The 10,935-nt window shown below is 35.5% G+C and overlaps 1 protein-coding gene across 8 annotated transcripts; it reads left to right on the top strand.

The window, feature by feature from the left end:
• The first annotated feature begins 6,153 nt into the window (after positions 1–6,153).
• On the top strand, positions 6,154–10,074 carry LOC105215792 (casein kinase II subunit alpha). Of its 8 annotated transcripts, XM_011189912.3 has the most exons (5): positions 6,160–6,291; positions 6,428–6,506; positions 6,560–6,644; positions 6,717–6,930; positions 8,720–10,074. In XM_011189912.3, exon 5 carries the CDS (start codon positions 8,862–8,864, stop codon positions 9,870–9,872), a length of 1,011 nt encoding a protein of 336 aa, XP_011188214.1. In that variant the 5' UTR covers positions 6,160–6,291; positions 6,428–6,506; positions 6,560–6,644; positions 6,717–6,930; positions 8,720–8,861; the 3' UTR covers positions 9,873–10,074. The 8 variants fall into 8 exon arrangements, with proteins under 8 accessions (XP_011188212.1, XP_011188214.1, XP_011188216.1 ...); XM_011189914.3 differs by lacking the exon at positions 6,560–6,644; XM_011189915.3 differs by lacking the exon at positions 6,428–6,506 and having other exon boundaries at positions 6,237–6,291.
• The last annotated feature ends 861 nt before the right edge of the window (positions 10,075–10,935 follow it).

Genomic DNA, 10,935 nt, shown 5'->3' with positions numbered 1-10,935 from the left:
AAAATTTGATGCGTTTGCTTCTACTCGCTGCTTCCGTTTGATCTCATCTTGCTCAGTTTGAACGAAGTTAGATGAGCTAGTGCTCATTTTCATATGCATAAAAACAAGCTTTTGCTTTCTTTTGTGAGCTCTTGCTCAAATTTTGTTGAGGCTGCCTTATAGTTGACTCACGTACACAAAAAAGGGAATCATGGCTGAATATTTTGTGCCAACAACAGCGTAAAACAAATTTATAAAATTATATTTATATTCTATTCTATTCTAAATTATTAATTTTTATACTCTCGCAACAAAGTTGCTAAAGAGAGTATTATAGTTTTGTTCACATAGCGGTTGTTAAGGAGGGCATATTTGGATGTAATTTTTTTGGGAAAGTGGTTGTGGCCCGCCCCTACTAAGCTTTTTGTACATATCTCGTAAACTAATGAAACCACGTCAACAAAACTTTCTAGAGTCATTTCCTTTTGGCACTTCCTTATACAGTCCAAAAATGCAGGAAATCGGATTATAACCACGCCTACCTTCCATACAAAGGTTATGTTGAAAAGTACTAAAAATGCTTTAATTTAATAAGAAAAAACACCAGAAACCTTAAATTGCATGGTAATGATGGTACGGAAGGGCTGCACTCAATTTCATATACAAAATTTTAAATGGGAGTGGCTCCGCCTTCTTAAGGTTCAAAAACCATATCTCCGAAACTACTTGACCAATTTTGAAATGAAATTCGGTTCATAATATTTTATTGTCACCCTAATAAAATCGAAATCGGTTCACAACCACGCTTACTTCCCATATAACTCAATTTTGAATTCCATCTGATTCCACTTATAATATAGGTATATATTAGGAACCAATAGAGATATCGGAATAGAATTTTGCATAAATATCAAAATCGGAAATACGTTTTCAAGGCCCCATATATCGAACATGAGGACCTTAGTACTTCAAATAAATTTTTTACGGAAAATATGTGTAAGTCTTCAGATATTTTGATGAAATTAAGTGGGAATATTTTTCTTCTAATAATATGTTTCCGTGCCAAAAATAAATGAAATCGGGCCATAACTTCCCCTAGCTCCCATATACCTAATATTAGGGTTTCCAAACTTGCATTGGAGTGTATACCATATGTTATAGCCACAGATATTGGACTCTATCAATCAAATGCTTCGCGGACTATAGCGGAAGTTACGAAACTTATATCTGCATTTGCAGCTTGTATATAAAATTCCCGAAAGATGCAGATGAAATAAAAGGTGCTCAAATGCAATGAGAATCAAATTATTTCTTTCCATTTGTAATAGGAGGGATTAATTGTACTCATATAAAATTTAGGTATGTAGAATAATGAAAATTGCAACGAACGATGCATTACTTCTCGAGGATGTGGGCTATGGAATATTCCCATGGCTAATGGGACCATTCCAAAACGCAACAACTGCGTATATTTATTTAGTTTTAGTTTTTCTACTAAAAATTTAGAAACGTCGTTAGTTTCTATATTATTACTATTATTTGATTGTACTTCTACTTCACTTTCATTGAACGACACGTTTGCACTTCTATAACAATTAGATGTTTGATCTCCCTTTGCTCAAGTAATTGCAATTGGTTTGAACTCATTTTTATGCATACGAAATTGAGCAAAAGCTGTTGCTGTTTGATCGATCGTCTTACGAGCAATTGCTCACATGCTTCAACTCAGCGCTCTTACTCGTTTTTATGCATGAGACCCATTATTCTTACTCTCAGAAAAATCACTAATAGAGCAATAGAAAATCTTGTAAACGAACAAAGGCAAGCTAGACGAGAATGACAGAAAAATAACTCCCGTTGTTCACAGCTTCTATTGAAATCTGCGGTACGTAATTTGAAAAAGCTTTTAAATGCTGGGGAGAATACAACACAGAAATCTACATAAAGACTCTGTGTCCAAATTCAAGCAAAATTCACTTTGGAAAGTCCAAAATTCCATGTAGCCTCTAGTCAACTACATGCCTATAGGAGATTTGGAAGGGGATTGCAAATAATATAATACTAACGCACCAATTCGGGTTTCGTGCATTACTAACAAAATAAGAAAAGCATTTGAGCACGTGGTCCTCATGCTAGCGAAAGCAAGCCGTATTATAAACTTCAGTCGTTTAAACTCGAATGGCACGTCAGTTGAAATCATTGGGATACTAGAATTGGTTTTCCATGTTTCCTTCGCATAAACTTTTTTGATGATTGATACCAAATATAATATTTCGAAATTCGCAGAATATAGCAGTGTTTGTGCGAAATGATCATTTTGGCACATCGTGGAAAAACTAGGTAACGTGGTAGATGGTGGTGAGCTCTCTGTTTGCATTTTGAGATGTGAAGTACACTGTTTGTCCATTTTCAACTGCACGGCCAAGTGAGTATCTGTGGGATGTCTTTCATGAATTGGAAAAAAATAATTGCTAAAATGCTTCAATACTGCTAACATAGCAGCCTATTTGGTATTGGGTTACTTTATCATTTGAATTCTCTGTACCAAATTTAATGACAGCCATAAATTTCCTTTTGTTACGTATTTACATACATATATATGTACTTGATAGATTTGATGGCAAGATTCCACATTGATGTGTGCTTTAAATTTTTTTAATAAAATCGATGAATATGGAACAACCCAACGAATTTCAGCTGATATGACTTCATCAACTTCATTTAGCCTAATTTTTGAACCAACCAAATCAAAATATGTGCATGAGGCAATCCACATTCCTGCCGCTCTGTAGAATACATCCAGCAGCGTCTTATTAGCCAAAGACGTTTGTGACTAATGCGGTGTGCGTTGAGCCTTGGAGATTTAAACTTTTGTCTGAAGACGCTTGCTGTAACGTCGTGACGATTAATAGATGATCGACCTAGCCGAGAAGCCAACCATCAGACCTGTAGACGATAAACTGACAACGTCGAAAGCAGCGGCGGCCGCCTGTGAGCATGCAAAGGCGGCTTCCACAGAGTCATTGCTCCGTCTGGTACGGGACGGAGCTGGCGTCGTCCTTATCCAGGAACAGTAACGGTATTTCTGGATTAAGGACGAAGAGCTATAAGCTGCTAGCGGTCAGCGATTCTGGAAGAAACAGAGCCTGTTTGTTAGAGCCCTAACTTAGAATTAAAGGGATTTGGCTGATTTCGGCCTACTTATCCTACGGTGACGAGGTGGATCCACGAGCATTCTGCTGAGGAAAGCCCTAATGGAGGTGCAGCGAAAGAACATGGGGCCATCTTTGGTTCATCTCGTCGTGTACAAGTCCGAGATAAGGAGTTCAAACTCAAGTATCTTATTTTCAAGCTTTTCTGCGATATAACGATCGTGCCGGAATGTACGGGTGCGACGGAAGATAAATAGGGTTACTCCCAAAGGAGGAGTTCCCTCAGCTCTCCTCTGGATCATGGTCGTAGACGACCTTCTGGGAAAGCTTAAGGAAATCGGATGCCGTGTGATTGCCTATGCAGACGTCCTGGCTCTCATTTTCTGGATACCGCTTTAATAGGAGATATAAAATACCGGATGCGCCTCTGCCGTCGTTGAGAGGAGTTTGTCTTCACCCCGCAGACAGCGTATCAGTATCTAGGTGTTGTCTTGAACAGAAGGCTTTCTTGGAAACCCATCATTGCGGAAAGAGCAAAAAAGGCATCGGTTGCCCTGCATTTTTATAGAGGAGCCCGGTAAATGATGGGGCCTCGCGCCAAAAGTAGTTCTTTAGCTGAAAAGGTAGTGAGTGTGCAATGGGCGGCTCTCAAAGGTATATGTAGTGCGCTACGGTCCAACCGACTTTGCCACTGAATGCCCTTCTGCACATAGCACCCGTGGACATAGCCGAAAGGTTTATGGCAATGAAAACTGCTATCAGGCTCAGAGAGGCTGGGTACACATATAAGAGAGTGCGTTCCTGGGCACTCTAGTATCCTCGAGCGCTTCGACTTCATTCCGAGGCTACTGGACTACCACCATGTCGACGAGCCCTGCCCTGGTTTCTTCTCTGCTTTTATACCTTCAAGAGAGTGTTGGGTAGGTAGGAATCGCTTGAGGAGAGGCGCGGTAAGTTTCTTTACGGATGGGTCGAAGTTAACGGGAAAGGTTGGGGGAGGAGTTTATTGTCGGGAACTTCTTATCAACCTCAGATTCAGGCTTCCGGACTATCGCAGCGTTTTTCAAGCGAAAGTTGCTGCCATAAAGGTTGCAACGGATTCATTGCTGCAGAGTGCAGCAGCTTTCAGAGCTTAAGCTCGATAACTGTGCACTCCAGGTTGGTAAAAGATTGTCAGTCCTCGCTATCAGTTGCATCACTCTGTCGCAAGATCATTCTGGCCCAAAGTAAATCACAAGAGGTCAAGGGAACTATTCGCCCTAAACAAGGCGAGTTCTAACTGGTCATTGTCCCATCGGAATTCAGGCGGTCAAACTAAAAACTTTACCGGATGCTAGCTGCAAAAGCATTTTATGGCATCGCAAAGGACTGTTCTTAATAGTCTAAGTGGGTTTCCTTTTTAAGGAAACAGCCTTCGTACCTAACCTAACCTAACCTATGTTTTGTTGTTATGCCATGGCATGGATTTGAAAACTTGGCATTCCGTGAACCGTGCAAGCGTTTTGCAAGAGCAATGGAATCTTCCTAATATGTCCCTACTCCCGATTTGTTTTGGTGGAAAGCCGTGTTGGTTCAACTTTTTTCAGTAAGAAGTATGGAGTATGGAGTTATCCAAACTTCAGGTTATAAATATTAAAATTAACGATGAATACAATCGAGGAAAACAATGAAGAAACCCGAAAGGTATAGATTTGAGATAGATTATGTTTACACTACAACATAGTTTTGGTGTAACGAAGCAAAATTATTAAATTATATATTTCTTGCAAAACTTTGAAAGAAACTATAGCTTTAAGTTGTCTCCCTGACGACGGCATCTCTGAACATTTATTGAATATCAAGTTGCTTGCAGCCTACGTAACGCTGCCGTTACACGAGAAAGAGCTTGCTTTCAAGTTGATCACACGAATTAATTGTAAAAATTGGCATAAATTGAAAGCCATGACGTAGGCTACAGGCAACTTGATATTCAAGTATTGTTACAGCGATGCCGTCGTCAAGGAAACTGCACTCATTTGTCGCCATAATGGATAAATGTCTTTATTTTTAAATGAATCTGTAGATACGTCGAAAGATTCATGTTCCATAAAATGCATTGTTTGTGTATAATTTCGTAAAAGGGAATAATTCACTTATTTCAACTTTATTTTAAAATTCTAATACTTGTAATTTGAAAATTTGAGAACTCTGCACTCAGCTGATCATTTCCTGATCACCAACTTGAAACACTTCTTGCTCGGAAAAATTTAAAGCAAGATGGCTTTCAGTTTCGGAAAGTGAGAGTGTGGTAGTAAAAAAGAGTGAGTGTGTGGCAACTTGAAAGCTATTTCTTTCCCGTGTAACGTCCGTGTTAAGGTGTTATTTTGAAATTGAATTTAATTTTGACTATTAAGTGCTGAACACAAAGACGACGACACGACACGAAGTAGCGACGGCTGATCACAAATGTCGCTTTGCAGCCAGCGTCTTGATCATTTTGAAGACGGCATCGACATATCAAACAGCAATTTCATTGTTACCGTACTAAAATCTTTCACTTCATATTTAGTTTAAAGTGAAATTATTTGTGCAAAAAATGTAAAAATGGTCGATTTATTTGTTTTAAATAATCGATCGTTATTATAAATGAAATATCAAAGCTATTTTAGGTCTGCTGGCAAAATAACGTCATATTTGTTATAACTTTTAGTAATTTTGCATTCCACATACAGCTGCCCGTTGCTAGAAACATTTTTAATTTAGTGACAACGACAACTACAAGCCTGTTGTCGTGCTGTTGTCAAAAAATCTGTGCCCATAAGAACGCGTGTATTTTAATATTTGACAGATGTCGCTCGTCGCTTGTCGTCTTTTTATGTGTTCAGCACATTAGTTCCTGTGGTCAACTTGAAAGCAATTTCGTGATCGTGCAACTGTAGAATAAGAGACTTAAAGAAACTATATAAAAATTTGAAAGCGGTTTGTACTAAATAAACTGAAATTTAACCGATAAGTCGCTAGCAAGGTTATCAGTTGATAACATAATCAAGATACACTCACAATTTTTATGGTACAAAAATTTCATAGTGCGTATACGCACTAAATCGTATAGATTATTGGTGACGCGTTCATTTTATTCTTGCATAGTGTAAATGTCTTTGCGTTTTCCAAAATTTATAAGGTTAAAAATATTAAGATATGCTTTATATAACTAAGAACACTTAATAGTGTTGAATATTTCGGAATTATCGAAAATATATATTTATTTGAAGTTATTCAGTGCATAACCTATATTATTTTCCATGTGCAACTTCTAGGTGAATATGCTGGAATCATATTAACCTTTGTAGAAGTGTGTAACAGAGACCTACACATCTATATATATTATTCAATAGAGTGAGTGATAAAACACAATTGCATATTTAGTGAAATGAATATACTCTTTTCAGAAAGCGAAGTATTGAAAGTTGTAGATTTTTGTTTTAATTAATGACAAATAAAGAAGCAGTAAAATAATTATTACTTTGGAATGTGGTTTGTAAAGCTTTCATACTGAACATAGTGTATCTATTAATGAGATGTTTAATTTCTTTTCATTTATTAAAGCAACCTCTCATCTACATACTAAATCGACAGAAATCGAAAGTTTTTCTTTTGCAAGAAATACTTGAATTAATACAAACCTATTCAAAGGAAGACCACCATTGTTTTCAATTGTGTTCAAGTTGAATTAGTGGATGTTGCTCGAAAATAGCTTCGATTACTATCACACCTATCAAGAAGAATAAACTATATCGTTACAATTTCTACGAAACGAAAGGTATGTAAACGTTCTTATAAACTTGTTAATAAGAACGTATGTATATTTTATTCAAAGCAACTAAATAGTTTTCTAAGGATGAATCCTTTATGCTGTAAGTGTGCATACGTAAAATAATAGAGATTTTACCAAGATGCACCATGCTTTGAATGTTAATACTTAGGGTGGTTATGGGTATAATGTTCATCACATTGTACACTGGATCCCAAAAGGCTAGAAATCCTTTTTTTTTATGGCCTCTAATATTGTAAAAATTATGCACGCTAACTAATAACTTTTCAGCAAATGTGTATTTGTGCTTTTGTATATAAAACAACGTTGAACAATTTGTATATTGATAGGCTATCTGCCGGCACACTTCCTTAGTATTTTTTTTTTATATTTTCTAATTTTCTGTGCCCTAAAAATGCAGTGTTCTTGCGGCAACTAGGTTGATGGTTTACTAGGCTTTAGTGGAAAGTGAAGTCGAAAATAGTATTATAATATAAATTGGGTATTCATTTTTTATCAAGTGTGCTCTCCCTTCTGCACTTGACATTGTTTAAAAGATAATTGATATTGTTTAAAAGATTGACTCGTAAGTCTGCTCAAGCGGTCTGGTCGGAACAGGGGACGCTACATCAATGCGAATAACCAAAATATAAGTATGAAATTAAAAACATATATTCTATGCCTTTGTATAACTGCTCATTACTCTCATTATGGGCACTGACATTAGTATCACGTGAATCAACTTCCTGCAGATTTATTCTCTCAATCAACTTCTGTGTGGATGAATTAGACGCATCTATTTTGAACAAAGTTGTGAAAATGAAAACTTTACTTTTCATAATATTTTTATATGCGGCGTTTTAATTATTAATTAATTAATATTAATTTTTTTAATATTAATTTTTTGACCTTTTTAATGAATATGGGATGGGCCCATGCACTTTCTGACGTCGAAAAGGTCAAAATTTAAAGTTTCCGCGAATCCAGGCCTCTGCCCGAGCGGTTGCTTCCAAAATTAAAAAAGTGCAAAGTCGTCTACTACTTTTGCGGAATCCGAAATATTTCGAATTTGTTGGATACACGTTTTTTAATTAGTTCAATCTCGGAATAATATTAGTTCTGTCTAATACCCAGATATGATTTTGCCGTATAGTGTTATTTTAAGCGTTGTTATTGAAAAGCAAATTGGGTTTTAAAAATGATATTGCACAAAATATGTCTTTTTTTATCTTCACTATATACTAGATTCCTATCTATTGTATTTAATAATTAACATCGAGGACAAGTAATATATATACTAATATCAATAATTGACGTCTGGACGTACACACACTCCCTGATTAATATAATTATGTATACAGTCCAGGAAATAACTATAGTGTACAAGATAAAAATATGTTCTTTCATAATAATATTTCAAACGAATATTTTTTATTGCCTTAGTAATAGAATCAAACTAGATATTTATTTACACACTATTTAAAAAAAAATAGTTACTACTTATAAATAAAAGAATTAAAAAATTCAATTCAATTGATATATTTTGTTAATAATGTATGGTTATGGTAAATTAATAGTATTTATGAGTCTCAGCATGGATTCAATTAGAGAGCGAGTGGTGGAAATCGGTATTTTTTACCATTCGGCTTCAATGTACTTCTTTAGATCTTTTTAGATCGTGGACTGTATTAAGGTTCGGTTTCCCCCGAACTTAAATATAATGTATGTTACACAAATAAAAAAAAAAAAACAATCATATGCAATTGCATTAATGCATTTATTTCCTCTTTATTTCTAGCTGTTTGTGTCAAAAACGTCTTCGGAGAAGCTATTTTACAGATTCTAAAGGCTGTCTAATACATGTAACAAGAGAGGTTCGAAATCAAGATTTTTCTATCATAACCGACTTTTTGAATAAGAGTAGAATCTGCTCTGTAAAGATGACACTCCCAAGTGCTGCCCGAGTATATACAGATGTGAACGCACACAAACCAGACGAATATTGGGATTATGAGAATTATGTAGTTGACTGGGCTAACCAGGATGATTACCAGCTGGTTCGAAAGTTAGGTCGTGGCAAATACTCGGAAGTATTTGAAGCTATAAATATTACAACAACGGAGAAGTGTGTGGTAAAAATCCTCAAACCAGTGAAGAAGAAGAAAATTAAGCGTGAAATCAAAATTTTAGAAAACTTGCGAGGTGGAACTAATATAATTACCCTACTAGCGGTTGTAAAAGATCCCGTTTCAAGGACACCCGCTTTGATATTTGAGCACGTCAATAACACCGATTTTAAACAATTATATCAAACTTTAACGGACTATGAGATCCGTTACTACTTATTTGAATTATTAAAGGCTCTGGACTATTGCCATAGTATGGGTATTATGCATAGGGATGTAAAACCTCATAACGTTATGATTGATCACGAAAATCGGAAATTGCGCTTGATTGATTGGGGTTTGGCAGAATTTTATCATCCAGGCCAGGAGTACAATGTTCGCGTTGCATCTCGATATTTCAAAGGGCCGGAGTTGCTTGTTGACTACCAAATGTATGATTACTCTTTAGACATGTGGTCCTTGGGCTGTATGCTAGCTTCAATGATTTTTCGTAAAGAACCTTTCTTTCATGGACATGATAACTATGACCAACTCGTCCGTATTGCTAAAGTTCTTGGCACTGAAGAATTGTATGCATATTTAGATAAATACAACATTGAGCTAGATCCTCGTTTCCATGACATTTTGCAACGGCACTCTCGAAAGAGATGGGAAAGATTTGTCCACTCGGATAATCAACATCTAGTTTCACCAGAGGCTCTAGATTTTCTTGACAAGCTTTTGCGTTATGATCATGTCGAAAGGTTGACTGCACGTGAAGCAATGGCTCATCCCTACTTTTTACCGATTGTGAATGGGCAAATAAAATCTACCAATCAGCAATAAAATTAAACACAACTGTAAACATCGGAGTGTAATACGTTGTCCGAATGAAGGTTAAAAGTAACTATGGGTGAACAACGTTATTAATACCATAAAATTAGATTAGAATGAATCGACTCCATAACAGATGAGGAATCTAAAACATTTTAATAAACCATGAAATTATTCATAACTTATTTAATAAAAAATAATAAAATATAACAAAGATTTATCACTTAATTCAGAAAAAGAAAATTGACAATAGTTGGAAATGATGAAGACACAAATTTATGTATCATGGTTAAAACTAGACACTAGGAAGTTTATATAAACCAATAATTTTATTAGTTTTATAACTATTGTTTAATAATTGCAATGGTCTATTTCGAAACAAATTTTCTAAGAATTTGTAAGGATCAAATTTAATTACGAGGTTTGTACAAAAAGTAACGTGAATTTTGACACTTCGCGGGCTACTTGGACTTAAAGGACGACGCTACGCTACGATTGAGGATATAAAAACTGGATCGAAGGAGGAACTAAACGCTTGTGATCGCGGGAATGTTTAAATTACTCGTATTTCTGATGCTAAACGTACATTACTCCCTAGTTGTTTAAGGATACTGGATAAACATAGGCTATAGAAACATGGTTGGACATAGCACAATTGTGATAGTTTCCATCACACGTAAACTTGCGCTCTAACGTATAGTAGTTGCCAAGACCGCGCCGAAACTACTTGTCCGTTCTTTAACAGACTGGCGATTATTTGAAAGAGGAAGAGTGCCAAATTTGATAAGTTACTCTCAGAGACAGCGAAACAACGGAAAAAATAGAAACTGAAAACTATTATAATTATAGAGGAAAAATCTGAGTTTTTTGCAACTATTATCATATTATATTTAAAAATTAATCCATATAATAATTAATAAATTGTTCGGCAATATCTTTTATAAAGAAAATCCATATTTGCTTGTAAACTAGTATATTATATTTTAAATCTAACTCTAATTAATCAAAACATTCACAATTTGTGTCTTTCATCATTATTTAATGTTCATGGAATTAAATCAATCAAAACATTTAA

Source organism: Zeugodacus cucurbitae, chromosome 2, assembly GCF_028554725.1.
Source record: "Zeugodacus cucurbitae isolate PBARC_wt_2022May chromosome 2, idZeuCucr1.2, whole genome shotgun sequence".
NCBI classification, from domain to species: Eukaryota; Metazoa; Arthropoda; class Insecta; order Diptera; family Tephritidae; genus Zeugodacus; species Zeugodacus cucurbitae.
Note: the sequence above shows the minus strand (reverse complement) of the source record. Positions and strands in the feature narration are given on the sequence as shown.

Excerpts from the sequence above, each read along its gene's own strand:
- LOC105215792 (XM_011189910.3), top strand. The coding sequence starts at position 6,263 with ATGTCTTTGCGTTTTCCAAAATTTATAAG. Across the intron at positions 6,292-8,719 it reads CGTTTTCCAAAATTTATAAG|CTGTTTGTGTCAAAAACGTC; the intron begins GTTAAAAATATT and ends CTTTATTTCTAG.